The 14,787-nt window shown below is 41.0% G+C and overlaps 2 protein-coding genes across 2 annotated transcripts; both read right to left on the bottom strand.

The window, feature by feature from the left end:
- Positions 1-796: 796 nt before the first annotated feature.
- LOC311141985 (forkhead box protein I3-B-like) lies at positions 797-2,101 on the bottom strand (the record flags this gene model as incomplete). The annotated part of the gene is made up of 2 exons (XM_084177526.1): positions 797-1,344; positions 1,507-2,101. The coding sequence occupies 2 exons, from the start codon at positions 2,099-2,101 to the stop codon at positions 797-799; spliced, it is 1,143 nt and encodes a 380-aa protein (XP_084033652.1).
- Positions 2,102-4,391: 2,290 nt separating this feature from the next.
- LOC311143027 (lymphocyte cytosolic protein 2-like) lies at positions 4,392-13,963 on the bottom strand. The gene is made up of 21 exons (XM_084178824.1): positions 13,800-13,963; positions 13,591-13,653; positions 13,395-13,441; positions 12,567-12,632; positions 12,445-12,470; positions 12,281-12,321; positions 11,955-12,153; positions 11,734-11,831; positions 11,137-11,203; positions 10,924-11,025; positions 10,429-10,454; positions 10,121-10,140; positions 8,746-8,865; positions 7,391-7,415; positions 7,231-7,243; positions 7,014-7,104; positions 6,805-6,866; positions 6,438-6,547; positions 5,923-5,997; positions 5,499-5,648; positions 4,392-5,168 (listed from the first exon to the last, which is right to left on the bottom strand). Exons 1-21 carry the CDS (start codon positions 13,875-13,877, stop codon positions 5,016-5,018), a joined length of 1,632 nt encoding a protein of 543 aa, XP_084034950.1. The 5' UTR covers positions 13,878-13,963; the 3' UTR covers positions 4,392-5,015.
- Positions 13,964-14,787: the final 824 nt, after the last annotated feature.

Genomic DNA, 14,787 nt, shown 5'->3' with positions numbered 1-14,787 from the left:
ATCTGATTTCTATATGAATAAAGACTTGCTAAAGTGCCGAAATTCAGCATTTTGACACGTCCCTCTGTTCATCCTCTGTGACTTCTAGGAAGATTTTAACCCACTTAACCCCAACATTTCTCCAAAGTTTTCACCATCATTGTAAAGCCCTGGTTATTTTGTTGGTTTGACAAAATCATTTCTGAAGATTATTATTTATTTAATGATATTAGTGATTCATTTTAAGGTCAATCCTGTTACGTGAACTTAACTTTTGTTTTAATATGGTGAAACTATTCCTTTTTAAATATTTTTTTTCAAAAGAGACATTGAACATCTAATAGTCAAATCATAGCATAAAAGCAGGTAAGCTGGCTCTACATTTTTTTGTCAGTTTCTAGTTTTTGGTGGTGGAAAACTGAGCGGGTTGAGAATAATACGTCAACCCTGTTACCCATAGATAGACAGGCTAGAAATGTTTTAACAATAAAAGTTAGTGAAGCTTGAATTCAATTGCCCCTCCCTGTTGCACACAACAAGCTTCCATTCCCCCTGTCACAAGGGGATTTATGGCTGATTTAAGATCAGATTAGAAGTGTGAACCCTGTTACAGTCAACCCTGTTACTTTATTTGGCACTTAATAGGCCTTACTATAGTATTTTTGTTATTTAACTTTTTTTTATTATTAAGTTGAACCAGTGCTCTTAAAGACAGAATGTTAAAAGTAGGTGAAATTAAACTGTTTTTTTCAACAAGTTAAAGTACTCAAAAGGCACCTAATTGGTGGAATGACCCAGTAGATCTATCAGTTGTGTTTTACACCTCTGTGCCTTCCCGTGGGTAAAGCATTGAGGCAGAGTCCAGGGCTGGATATAGTTGGCTGCTGAGCTGGGTGAGGACAGAGTCACTGTAGCCAGCAGGGTAGAGGGGAGGAGAGGAGGAAATGGTAGGCTGCTGTGGATGGGACATACAGACCTCCCACTGAGGCATCGCAGCATTGGGGGAGTAGGAGCCGTATCCCTGGGCCGGAGAGGCCCGTTGGGGCAGCTCTATAGCCAGGCTGGGTCTGTGGAGGGTATCTGCCGCTACTGTGTTTGATTCCATCCCCACTTCAGCCATCTGAGACAGGAAGCTGTTCAGGCAGAGGGAGGGGGCTGAGGAGATTGGGGAGGGGCCGCGGTCAGAGGAGCTGGACACGTCATTCATGTTGTTGTGGTGTTTGGGGCTGGACTCTAACGACTCAGAACCTGAGGAGCCCCCCTCGCCAGGCAGGGAGTCCGACTTCCTCTTCCTCTTGCGACGGAAGTTGCCGTTGTCAAACATCTTCTCACAGTTGGGGTCCAGGGTCCAGTAGTTACCCTTGCCTGTAAGAAGTCACATAAGACATTTTTGTTAAGGAATTGCTCTCACATAATTAGGCATCTGTCTGAGACACATTACACTTTTTTTTTAAGGTTATACTGTAAGTGTATACATTTCCCTTTTGTAAATCAAACATTGTGTAGGCATGGAACAAATGTTCTTACCTGGATCATCCTCATCTCGGGGCACCTTCTTGAAGCAGTCATTGAGGGAGAGATTGTGGCGGATAGAGTTCTGCCAGCCGGCCTTGCTCTTGTTGTAGAAGGGGAAGTTGTCTGCTACATATTGGTAGATCTGGCTCAGGGTGAGCCGTCTGTCTTGGCCCCCATGGATCGCCATGGCAATAAGGGCAGAGTAGGAGTATGGTGGCCTGGCCAGCTTCATCAGCTCCTCCTGAGAGGGCATGGAGAACCAGCTCAGGTCCCCGACACCACCCCCCGGCCCGCCAGCACCCAGATAGGGCCTCTGCATGTTGTAGAGTTGGGGCACATAGGGCCCACAGATTGGCCCCGTGGGTCCCCCTAGGTAGGGAACACTGTTGAGCTCTGGGCCGTTAAACCACAAGTAAGGGTTGGAAGGAGGGCTGGTGTAGTCTCCCAGGTCGTAGGCAGTAGGGGTGGCCTGCTGTGGGCCAGGCAGTGCTGGAGGGCTGTAGATGTTGTCGCTGTACAGGCTGAACTCTGGAGGCTCCTGTTCGAGGCTGGTGTACTGGGTCCCACATGGAGGTGGGGAGAGGCCCCGTGGCACAAACGACATCATGCTCACCCACAGACTGATCCTTGGATTGGCAGCTGGTCTCTTCAGTCTAATAAATGGCTCTGGTAAAAAAAAATCCTCTTCAGTATTATCTGTTCCTCTGTTTCCAGCTGAGAGGTCTTTGCCTTTCACTCTGTTCAATACTTTTGTGTCCAGTAAGGTGCATCACAACCTGACACCTGTCTCACCTGGTCAATTTATAGTACTACAGCGACACCCACGTCTTCTCTGATTGGGTGTTTCTGTGACCATGCTATTGAGTGAGTTTAGGTGTGGAGGATTCCCCTTGAATAGGAGGAGGTGGAATTCCACCAGTACTCCACCAGTAGTTAGTCTAAGCTCTGTGAAATGTTTAGCTATTTTAATTTGACATCCACCCAGTCACTATGCTTAAGAACATTTTAAAAGTGGTTATTTTACAGCATAATGGGAAATGGGTGCTACATTTACAAAGGTTATAGTAATTTAATGTAGAACCATTTCAAGACTCAAATATAATATATAAATATAACATAATATGAAAGGATAATTGAATGTCAATTGAATTTTAAGTTTGTACATGTATTTGTTTTTCTCTTTCATGGATGTATGGGCAATATGTGATATATGATGATAGGCTCAAATAGGCAATCACTTCAAATGTGATTTCAAGCGCTCAACATTCCAAGGGGAAACTGCATTTAGGCTTCTTCGTATACATGATTTTCTTGGTTCTGAATTGTATATTTTTTCTCTCCCAAAACTGTTTTCCTTGTCCATTTCTTAGATGTCACAAACATGTTAGACATAATGCTTGGTGAAATTTAGATAGGTCTTTATTCAGAAGCAGTTGTTATAAATACAACGAATTGGGTTGGGTGTGAAGCCATTAATACTCTGCCCATTAATACCTTCATCGTCAGAAACAGATATGATTGTTAAAACTATTTGTATTGTGCCTGCCCTTTCTTTAGCCAACCCGTGTCAGATTTACACCAGCCGCTCCCGTTTCCTTCCGACACACGTTTCATTGTCTTCGCGTGGTAACTCGGGTTGGCGCAACAGCCATCTCCATGGATGATTTTAATATCATTTATTTACCCCGCCCAAATAATGCTTTAAAGAATGCCATGTTCTCCATATTAAATTACTTTAAAACATAAAATTGTGTTATTTCTCTGCGTATGGACCTTTAAAGCTAACAATAATTACATATCATTAGCAGTTCTGAAATTTCTCTAAACTGTTTGGTTTTTCTCCTATAGGAACCTATATTCGTAGTTTAATTCATAAATGGCCATCGCCCGGGACGCCAGCAATTAATACTTTTCCATTGTAGCGTGGTCTTCAATGCCCATAATAGGATACGCAAGAGCGGAGTGGGCACGAAGATATTTGGCAATCTACACACAGAGTGCGCCGGTTGATTACTATGGCTTCTTTTTTTTAATGCGGAATAACTACTTTTTACGGGAGACAGTAGTATGTACCGCAATGGGTGGAAACATAAATATGAGATGAGTGTTTCAGGAACGTTATGATTACATGCCTCAGTTCAGTGATCCATGCAGGCTTAGAAGAGCTGATGTGCTTGTTTTACTGCAAACGTTTCTGCACAGTCATGTGTCCTGTAATCCACGCTTGAATTTGGCCGGAGACATGATGGCAGTTTGATTGTTTCTGCTTTTCATCATTTGTGAATTTGGAAGTTCCTCCCAAAGATATATCCCACGTTATCCGCTTAGAGACTATGACCTTGCAAAGACAGGTTAAGTGTTCCATGATTCATTTCAAAGACACGAATCTTGGAGGCTACCGAGGATGGCAGTTAGTGTGATTATAGTAATCCTCTCCTCTGGTGCTGACACAGACATAACGGCACATCTGTCCCTCCAGGGGGTTTATATTGTCTGCTATTGTATTTTACATACTGGACGCTTAAGATCTTCACACTCCAAATGACAAGGCTTGTGTAAATTACAACAGACAAATGAGAGCGATTAGGAACATAAAGGTTTTATACACAGTCTGATTCTAATAATGATTCCGATGGTGAGGCATTGTACTTCACAACAGGTGAGTAGTGCAGATCCGACACGCTTTCGTATTCACTGTCCTAATATGACAATGCCAGATCAGCAGTGAGGAGCCTTTGGTCATCTTCTATGCTTCAGGCAAGTTAGAGAAACAATGGATGTTGGTGACATAAATTCAATGAAAAAGATATGGAGAATTTGGCACAGAGGTCAGTGAAGTTTTTCTAGTGTGCCGCCATTTATGACCAATGATTTGTAGAATTTATGCCACAAGTTTCCAATAAAAAAATTCAAAAGTTTATTTGAAACATTGATAAACAGCTACATTATAGAACATACAGTGTCAGAGATTGAAGAATATAGTTTTCATTTAACCATTAAACAATGCAAAAAAAAAAAAAAAAAAAAAAAGGATATTATGAAAGCTCAGCAGTTGTGACTGACTGTCTACACCACTATCTCCTTACTTGGATAATGTATGCTGCTTCTGATTCATAGCAGAGCTAGCAGCTATCTAGACCTTTCCGTTGCATGTAACAGGGAAATAACAAACAAACACAAGCATTTACAGAACTACTCACATGGACATTTTTAGCTTCTGTGCTTTCCATACTGAAATAAAAATACACACTGAGACAAAAACTACAAATATTATTGTATTGTATATGGCCTTTTCTTTCTGAGGTCCATACAGTGAACAGTTGACAGAGTGCTACTGCACCTACCATCTCCATCCAAGAGTCACTTGTCTTTACATGAAATGACCTTACATGTAAAGACTGTGAACTGGAATTCAAAGGTTGCATAACTCCTTCCCCCATAATGTTAGTGGCAGTCCATTAAAACCACTGTGAATCTTGAATATTGATTCATGTTATTGTTCTCCCTCCCTCAGCTGTCTGTTAAAAAGATGGATAGTGACGTGCTAGTGCTCTACCTGCTGGGTAGATCAGGGGACACTGGCTCTGCTGTCCTGATCCCCGGTTCTTAGCATCAATCAGCAGAAGTGGTGACTGTCTGTAATGGGCGATGATGTCTGCCACCATCGGAAAGGTCTGGAACATAAAACATGAGCCGATACATTAGCAGGGGTTCATTGAGCCGTGTCATAACAGAAGCTGAAACATAAATATAAAGATGGTTGTCTGTACATCTAATCAAATCTCGTAGTTGATGTTTTGGTAAAAATTACTATACAACAAACTTTCAGATTACAGATGAATGGATCCAGTTCACAAAGCTCACTACTCCGTCCTCAGAGTGATTGATAATATGATTTAAAATTACACATATTACTCTGACTGGTCATAATTAGGGATATGAGTTCATTTCTGACCAGGTGACCTCTAGGCCATAGGCAGGATAAATGAGGCTGATCTTGTCACCTCTGAGACCTTCAGTCCAGTCCCCAGCAGAAACTCATTCTGTTCACAGCGGATCTGTATGTTGTAAACCTTGTCCTGGTAGAGCACCATGAGCGTGTAGGGTTGGACGGACGAGCGCTTCGAACTGTCCCGTACCAGAAATGCACCATCCTAAACAGCAAATGAAACAGAAAAACATTGCACATTATAGTGGTGTGTGTGTGTTGTATTCTATCACCAAAGAGTACTGGTGAACTATACACATTTCTAAATATATATATACAGTATATTGTCATTTTGGACATTGGACTATACGTGATATTGCATTGTCCCTTCAAAAAACATTGTCACGATGAATCTGTGAGTACAGTGTGTGAATGAGAGTTTGCCCGTTGTTACAGTCAACCAGGTGTGTGAGTGATGTTGGCAGCAGAAGACGTCTCACCTTGTTGACCTGTCTGAGACAGCCCTCTGCTTGGCCCCGTGTCACCTGCCCAACGTACCACTGAGGGTTCAGGTCCTACACATTCACACAGGAACACAATCACACATCAATCATATGGAATTGTGACTTTGTGACCTGTTACTAATTTCTGTGATAGGCTTCAGACAAAAAACCACATTAACAAAAATCCATGTTTCCACATTGTTCAATAGAAGTGAGTTGTTAAATGCTCCAAATGACTATTATTTGCACATACAGTATTGTATGAGGACCTAGTGAAATATTTGATCTATTCAAGAAGAGCTGACTAGTCTTAGAGTCAAAGGGCTCTGCTCAACACAGCTGTTGAGACTAGGGGTTGGCAGCCTGAATGTACAATACTCCCTTAGAATAACAATGCAATGGCGCCACCTACTGAGCTTTGCAAGTCACTAGACCAGGTCCAACATACAGTAAGTATTCGAGAATCTGTCTGTCTGTCTGTCTGTCTGACTGTCTGTGTGGTGGGGGATCACCTGTTCATCCTCTAGGTCTGCAGGTGGGGGGATAGAAGCTTGCGCAGGAGGCGGAGCGAGCATAATGTGTCTGTCTGGCACTATCCTAGTACTGTTCCTGGGTGAGATGGCTTAGAAAGAAAGAAAGAAAGAAAGAAAGAAAGAAAGAAAGAAAGAAAGAAAGAAAGAAAGAAAGAAAGAAAGAAAGAAAGAAAGAAAGAAAGAAAGAAAGAAAGAAAGAAAGAAAGAAAGAAAGAAAGAAAGAAAGAAAGAAAGGAGAATCATACCAGTTATCAAAAGGAGAAGTTGTTATATTTACACTCTGTACAGTATCTTTTAACAGGGTAGTGTTTAATGATGGGCACTGAAGTGAAAACACAGCACTCACATTCCTGCAGTGCCTGCAGTTTTGAAGGTAGAGATGCAGTTGAAGCGATATTAGGAGGAAAGCTGGAGAGAGATGGAACAACAGTTTGCAGATTACCATTCAAATGTGTATACCTTTTAATGATTCCATCACCTCTGCAACGTTCTGTCCTCCATGTTAGCCTAGTAGCATTTTCATTTCTAACTTTGACATGACAAAACTGATCTTACTTGTCTGAATGTAAAGATAGTCCAGGGAGCGCTGGTCTAGGGTGCCCTGGTCTAGGAAATGTGTTGGAGTTGTATGGTTTGGGCATGGGCACTGGAAGAGAGATAGACTAATGCAATCACTATGACTGCATAGTCCTTCAATTTAAAACAGGATGAAGATTAAGTACAATGTAAAGTTCCCTTAACAAGTAGAAAAAGGTTTTAGAAAATGTCTTACCATCATCTTGTACCTGTTGATGACATAAGATTAAACATGTTATGAGGGGGAACTACCGCCTTTTCTCAGTTACGATAAAAAGGCACAGTTTGAAAATCCTTATCAGCAACTCCCACCATCATGGTGATGTCACCACGTGTACACCATGACATACCCTTACCTCATTTCTTGCATCAGGCACATATCTGCAACACAAATGGAAATTACAGTTGAATGAGTTGCTATATTCACTTGCATATTGCTTCTTAGTGTTAAACTCAATAAGCGAGCACAAAGATTTAGCCAAATCCTGTATGTGCAACAACCAACAAATCAAACAAAACACAGATGGAAGACTGGAAGGGTAATTATAAAACAGTACACATCTTGAGATGCAGAGTTTCTCCTTTCTACAACAAGTAAAGGTCCTACAAAGCTGTGATCTGTGGCAGTGATTCACCCCAGCTCAATTAGCTCCCACTAACTAAACAACCGCAATTCCACTCCGCCACCCCATTTGAGGGTATTTTAACGTTTTGTATTGTTTGTTGGTTTGGAAATGCCACTGTCAGCCAGAGAAAAATGCTGAGAAGGATTTTCACCACAGCAAGCAAGGTACTTGGAGTCAAACAGACAGGTCTGGATGAGATCTTTAAGATCAGGGCCCTCTGTAAGGCTCACAAAATCATTTTAGACCCAAGCCACCCCCTGTACCTGGACTTTGAACAAATCATTTTAGACCCAAGCCACCCCCTGTACACGGACTTTGAACAAATCATTTTAGACCCAAGCCACCCCCTGTACACGGACTTTGAACAAATCATTTTAGACCCAAGCCACCAACATGTACCCGGACTTTGAACTACTCCCCTCTGGGTGCAGGTATAGGGCACCCCTTGGTAGGAAAAACAGAACTAGACAATCATTTGTGCCAGGTGTGATATCCCTCCTAAATATCTCTGGCTAATGTTCCTATTGACCCAGTAAGGCCAGCAGGCTAGTCTCTTTTTTTATTGGTATGTAATTGTTATTAAAGTTGTATTGTCAATTTGTTTTGTATTTAAAATGGCACTTTAAACGTGTACATGACACTGCAACAACATTTTCCCACAGGGAAAATAAAGTCAGTAAATAGTAAATAAATATTTATTCCTGTTTGAGTGTACTTCCTTATAAACTGGGTGGTTCGAGCCATGAATGCTGATTGGCTGAAAGCCGTGGTATATCAGACTGTATATCACAGGTATATGTATGTATTTTTTACTTTTTTCTAATTACGTTGGTAACCAGTTTATAATAGCAATAAGGCACCTCGGGGGTTTGTGGTATATGGCCAATATACCATGGCTAAGGGCTGTATCCAGGCACTCCGCGTTGCGTCGTATACCACACCATCTCGGGCCTCATTGCTTAACTAACCACTGAACCACAGTGTGATAATTGAAGAATCAGTTGATGCGTAGTCGATATGACTCATGATGTGTGTCTGGAGCTGTGCTGTATGAAGGATGGAGGAAGGCTAGGTGCACTGCAGACCTGTTGTTGTTCAGCGGGGCTCTGCCCACCGACGAGCTGCTCCTGCTGACACTACTTGACTGAGGGAGGGGGGGTTTGGCCATTCTGGGAGGGTCTGGACCCCTCTCTTCTGCCTGAGGCCTGGAAATAGGAGCATTGTGAAGTAATAGGTTCCCAAACTGGACAGTGTAGTTACCAATACAGGAAGTTAAAGCTTGGTTCATTTCTTGAGAAAAGGCACCGCTTTAGAAACTGAATATATGTACAACAAATGTGGTGTACAGTGCCTTCAGAAAGTATTCACACCCCTTGACTTTCCCCACATTTTGTTGTGTTACAGCCTGAATTTAAAATTAATTCAATTTCGATTTTGTGTCACTGGCCTACACACAATACCCCATTATGTCAAAGTGGAATTTTACAAATTAATTAAAAATTAAAAACTGAAATGTCTTGAGTCAATAAGTATTCAACCCCTTTGTTATGGCAAGCCTAAATAAGTTCAGGAGAAAAAAAAGTCACATAATAAGTTGCATGGACAAACTCTGTGTGCAGTAATAGTGTTTAGCATGATTTTTTAATGACTACCTGATCTCTGTACCCCACACATACAATTGTCTGTAAGGTCCCGCAGTCGAGCAGTGAATTTCAAACACAGATTCAATCACAAAGACCAGGGAGGTTCTCCAATGCCTAGCAAAGAAGGGCACCTATTGGTAGATGGGTAAAAATATTAAAAAAGCAGACATTGAATATCTCTTTGAGCATGGTGAAGTTATTAATTACACTTTGGTTGGTGTATCAATACTCCCAGTCACTACAAAGGTACAGGCGTCTTTCCTAACTCAGTTGCCGGAGAGGAAGGAAACCGCTCAGGGATTTCAGCATGAGGCCAATGGTGACTTTAAAACAGTTACAGAGTTTAATAGCTGTGATAGGAGAAAACTGAAGATGGATTAACAACATTGTAGTTACTCCACAATACTAACCTAATTGACAGAGTGAAAAGAAGGAAGTCTGTACAGATTAAAAATAGTCCAAAAGATGCATCCTGTTTGCAATAAGGCACTAAAGTAAAACTGCAAAAAATGTGGCAAAGAAATGAACTTTATGTCCTGAATACAAAGCGTTATGTTTGGGGCAAATCCAACACAACACATCACTTAGTACCACTCTTCATATTTTCAAGCAAGGTGGTGACAATTAAATCAATTTTAATCCCACTTTGTAACACAACACATTTCTGAAAAAGTCAAGGGTTGTGAATATACTCATGATTCAATATACTCACCATTCAAACAGGGAAGGAGGTGCATTGTCAATGACATTATGAAATTGAATTGCGAGAACTCATATGATTGGAAAGCAGTATAGAACCAAAATAAGTATTCTTTACCTCCATGAATGTGGAGCAGGCTACGTGAGAGAGAGAAAACAAAAACGTCATACATTTCATTGTGAAATCTTGATATTTCAAACAATTAGCAAAGAGTCTGGGATGGCCTTTAAACACTCATATGTAGACATGCTTATAGCTATTAGTTATACAGTTATATAGGCCAACTATAACTTCAGCAAGAACATAAAAGGTTTTATCTGCATATGTTTGTTCACGTGACATTTTTGCGATGATGTAGGGATGATAATAACGTTGTTTGGACACTGTATAGGACTAATCAAAACATAACCAAAGTGAATTCTCACCCTATTAGTTGTGTTTAACTGCGTTGCTGTGTGGACAAACAGATCATCAGGTCAGCACGAGGGCACAAAAAAAAAACATTACATCATTGCTTTATGGTGATGATAAATCCTTTAAATGTGATTGAGTATGTAAATCTAACATAAATAGAAAGCATCCTCTCCATATTAACACGCCAGGCGGTTTCCATTGAAATGTACTTATGGAAGAGGAACAGTTACATGACATGTATCTGTGGGAGAGGCAGGTGTAGGAACAGACAACTTCTGTAGTAAACGTTTGCTTGCTGGGTTTGGATTGGTGTGAGACACAGGAGGTTGGTGGCACCTTAATTGGGGAGAACGGGCTCGTGGTAATAACTGGAGCGGAATCAGTGGAATGGTATTAAATACATCAAACACATGGTTTCCAGGTGTTTGATGCCATTCCATTGGCGCCGTTCCGGCCATTATTATGAGCCGTTTTCCCCTCAGCAGCCTCCTGTGGTGTGAGAGTACCTGGTATTGGAGATTCATCAAGTCTTGTGCGATCCAGTTTGGTGGGCTTTCTTCTGCGGTCAACTGGTGGAGCAGGGGGAGCACTTGAAGAAGGAGCAGGCACTTTTAAAAAAACAATATGAAAAGACAGGATACAAATCAATACAAGGGACTAAAAAGTGTTCAAATGCTATATTTATAGTTAGATACTAACATTCTAGATTGTACACTTACACTTGCCAGGTATTCTGCCTGGGGGCTGGGGAGATTGCTCTCTTCTGGATGGGGGAGGGTGCAGTAGCTGCAGATACAAGGAGTGTGTTATGATGAGTTTCTAGGGTATCAAGTGATTACGAATGTAAGGATGTACTTAGACACTTTTGATGGGGAGTTCATATAAGATTTAATATTGTAACATGGTTAGTTATAACAGAAGGACAGAGCTTTGCCTTTACCAAATTCCCTAACTCCAGAACAAAGATCCACTCTCTCCATATATACACTCTGTTACAAGTCTCTCCACGAACATCTGGTAATCATCATGGGCACTCCCATTCTTTGATGTTATTACTCTTTACCCCAAGTCAGTATATCCTGTCCATCAATCATGCTATCATAAACATCAGTAAACTCCTTTGACATAACGGAATGTAGACTCCATGGCACCAAGCCAATTATCTAGTAACTCTAACCTGGTCCCCACGATACTATGACATGACATCATAACACTATAAAAACCTCATATCAGAGTGAAATGTAATGTTGAATGACTGATTGGAAGGAGGGAGGGAGAGAGTGGAAAGGGGGTATAGTCAGAGGGAACATACTCACACTAGGGTGACTGGCAAAGGGGAGGGGAGGTCCAGCCCCAGGGCGTTGAGTTGTTGGAGGAGGCTGGCTTCTAGCTGTACTGTGGTGCGGTTTACTATCTAAACACAGAGACAGATACATAAAGAAGCACATACAGAAACACATACATTCATTGAAAATCACAACATATATCGTTTGTGAGAGGAGTTGAGCACGGCAATGTTGTATTGATGTCTCCGTACCAATGTATTCACCGTCAGCCATGGGCTTGGCAGCACGGAGCTGATGGGGAAACTCTTCAGGCGCCTCAGACGGAGGTGACTCATAGCCGTTGTCACTGTCCTCACGTCCAACATCCTCTGTTGGTGACTCATAATCTCCCCCACTGCTGTCATCTTCCACAGCATCTGGATTCTCATAGTCTTCGTCACTCCCCTCATCCTGGGAGAGACAGACAACCAAGTTAAATACTGATGAAGAGATAAATAATCTAGGGAGGAACACTTCAATGGAATAAAACAGGGAGGAATAGAATGCAGTAGAGTGACATAGCCAAATACAGACTTACAAATTCATCCGGTCCCCAGGGCTGATCCTCTTGCGGCGTATCTGTAGTAGGTAGCAGTACAATGGTAAAATCAGCCATTTATCATGGTCCAATTGCTTCTCTGTCGATCATAATAACTTGATCTAAGGTCAGGTCTGTCAGTAAAAATGTGAAATCATCCATACCTGGTTCGTATTTTGGTGCTGCAGATCTGGAGAAAATACAGAGGAGAGCAAGATTGTGCTTGGATATCGCTTTGAATTAAACTACTAAAGTTGAATAGCTAAGAATGGCAATAGGTGCACACCTTTTAGTAAAGAATCTCCTTTTTTCTTCTTTCCGGTTGATTTCACAGCAGATTTTGGAGATGAGTCTGCAGAATGAGCATACAACATTGTGGCAGTCAATACCGCTACCATATTTTGGGACAAACAGTGTTTCCATCTTTTGTCACACAGTCGTGTATCGACACAGTCAATAACTGCCTTATAGTCATGTTCTGAGCATGTGTCATATGTTCAATATTGTGAGCAGTGATTGGTGAGTTCTATTTGAGTCTGCCACTGTGACAGGATGTGGTATCTGAAGTATATCGAAGTTTCAATTTCAGTCTGTTCTCCACATGTTCTTCTCTAAAATAATAATAATAATAATAATATGCCACAGTCATGTGTGCATAAATTTTTACATATGAGTGATCCCAGGGATGGAACCCACTACCCTGGCATTACAAGCGCCATGCTCTACCAATTGAGCTACAGAGGACCAAATAAGGCACCCTACCACACTCCTCCCTTTCTCTCAGGTCCTTCTTGGTCTCTCTGTCTATCTGTTTACTCTGTTTCCTGCCCTAAAACACTAATGTAGCTCCATTTTATCGCTGTTGAATAGTTTCCTCTCCCTGTGCAATTATCATACTTCCCAACGTATTCATTGTTCAGGGGCATAAAAGGCTGAGTGGTCTTCATTTTGCCTCACAATGGTCCACCCAAAAGTGGAGTACTTTTTCAGGGTGCTTTAGTCTACTTGGGTGCCTATGTTGGTTTTCAGTGTGAGCATGTAAAAATAGTTTAATGTAATTGTTGAAATGTTCAGTTTTCTTAACATAATGAAAGAGAAAGTAATGAATACTCACGGTGCATGGATTTTGGGGAATTTCTGATGGTCATTTTCAGTCATGTTCTACAAAATGATAGATTAAGTATTTCCATCAAGTGATACATTACATGACAGTCAAAGCATTGTTTAAATATCTAATCCCTGATCAAAGATGAATAATTATACAAGGAACACATGGGAAAGGGGACACACATTTGCTTCATATCACTTACCAAGAACCTTTGTCCATTTATGTTACATTTCACAATTACTTTATCGCAGCCACTTAAATCCAACTGTAAATGCATAAAACAAATGAATTAATATGGATACTGAGAAGCAGTTTTGAATATGATTTTGTAAGACAGAGAACTAAGGAAAAAATTTACAGGTTGCGAACTGTCAACAAAAGGTGCAATAATCTAACCTGAAAACGACTTACCTTCTTCATGTAGTCTGCCAATTGGAGTGGATTCCAGCCCATTACCACTGACTTGGATGGCACACGGTCAAAACTCATTGTTCCCCTCTCTTCTTCTGAATATAAATGAAATACAAAATCCTTTGAAAGACAGTTGGCTTGGACAACCCCTCTGTTACGGTGCAGTCATATCATAGCCATGTTTGACTTCGAGGCCTGTCAGAAAATGGCTCCTTGTATCTTGCTGCTACGCCCTTGGCAATGCTCTGTCTGGTGCTGTGGGGAGGAAGTGTGCAGCCTGACAAGTGTTCAGAGAAATAAAATAGGAAGATGTTCCTCTTTCACCACACAGAAAAGACACAGCACAACACCCACCACAAGTGCAATAGGAGGACTACAGAAAGAAAATTACTTGACTATTTTGTCTCCTTCCTGTTCTGTGAAATCATGTTTGGTGTGTCAATTGTCTGGTAGGTGATGAAATCAATTCACCAAGAGTTATGAATGATCTGAAGTCCAGACAACAGCAACACAAACATTTAAATGTCAATATCTTAAATGGTAGGCTTGTCAGTTATCTGAGAGCTCTGAGAAAAGAAAGAAAGCAAACTCTCTCAAGCGTTTCCTGTTGACGATGACAGTGGTGGCAATAGCAAGGAGAAGTTATAGCCCATTACAACCCCAGTTAACATAGGAGCATAACACTATACACAATAAACCAAATGACACACACACACACACACACACACACACATTGTTGTTGTTACTAGTTAATTTATTTATTATTAGATAAGTGCCACACATTTCATGAGTTTGGATGGAGAACAGTACACAGAAAACTTTTTTGGGCCACTCATTTCAAATGTCAGTTATTCTGAAATAATGATTTATGCATGACATATTTATATTCTAAATGAATCTTACTTGCTTTTATTTTAACCATAAAATGAACACGCATTTAATGTTATCTGACAAAGGTTTTGACAGCAATTTGTTTGACTTTAATGAC

This window comes from Coregonus lavaretus (genome assembly GCF_964263955.1).
Source record: "Coregonus lavaretus genome assembly, chromosome: 15".
Lineage (NCBI taxonomy): Eukaryota > Metazoa > Chordata > Actinopteri > Salmoniformes > Salmonidae > Coregonus > Coregonus lavaretus.
This window is presented reverse-complemented; position numbering and strand designations above follow the sequence as displayed.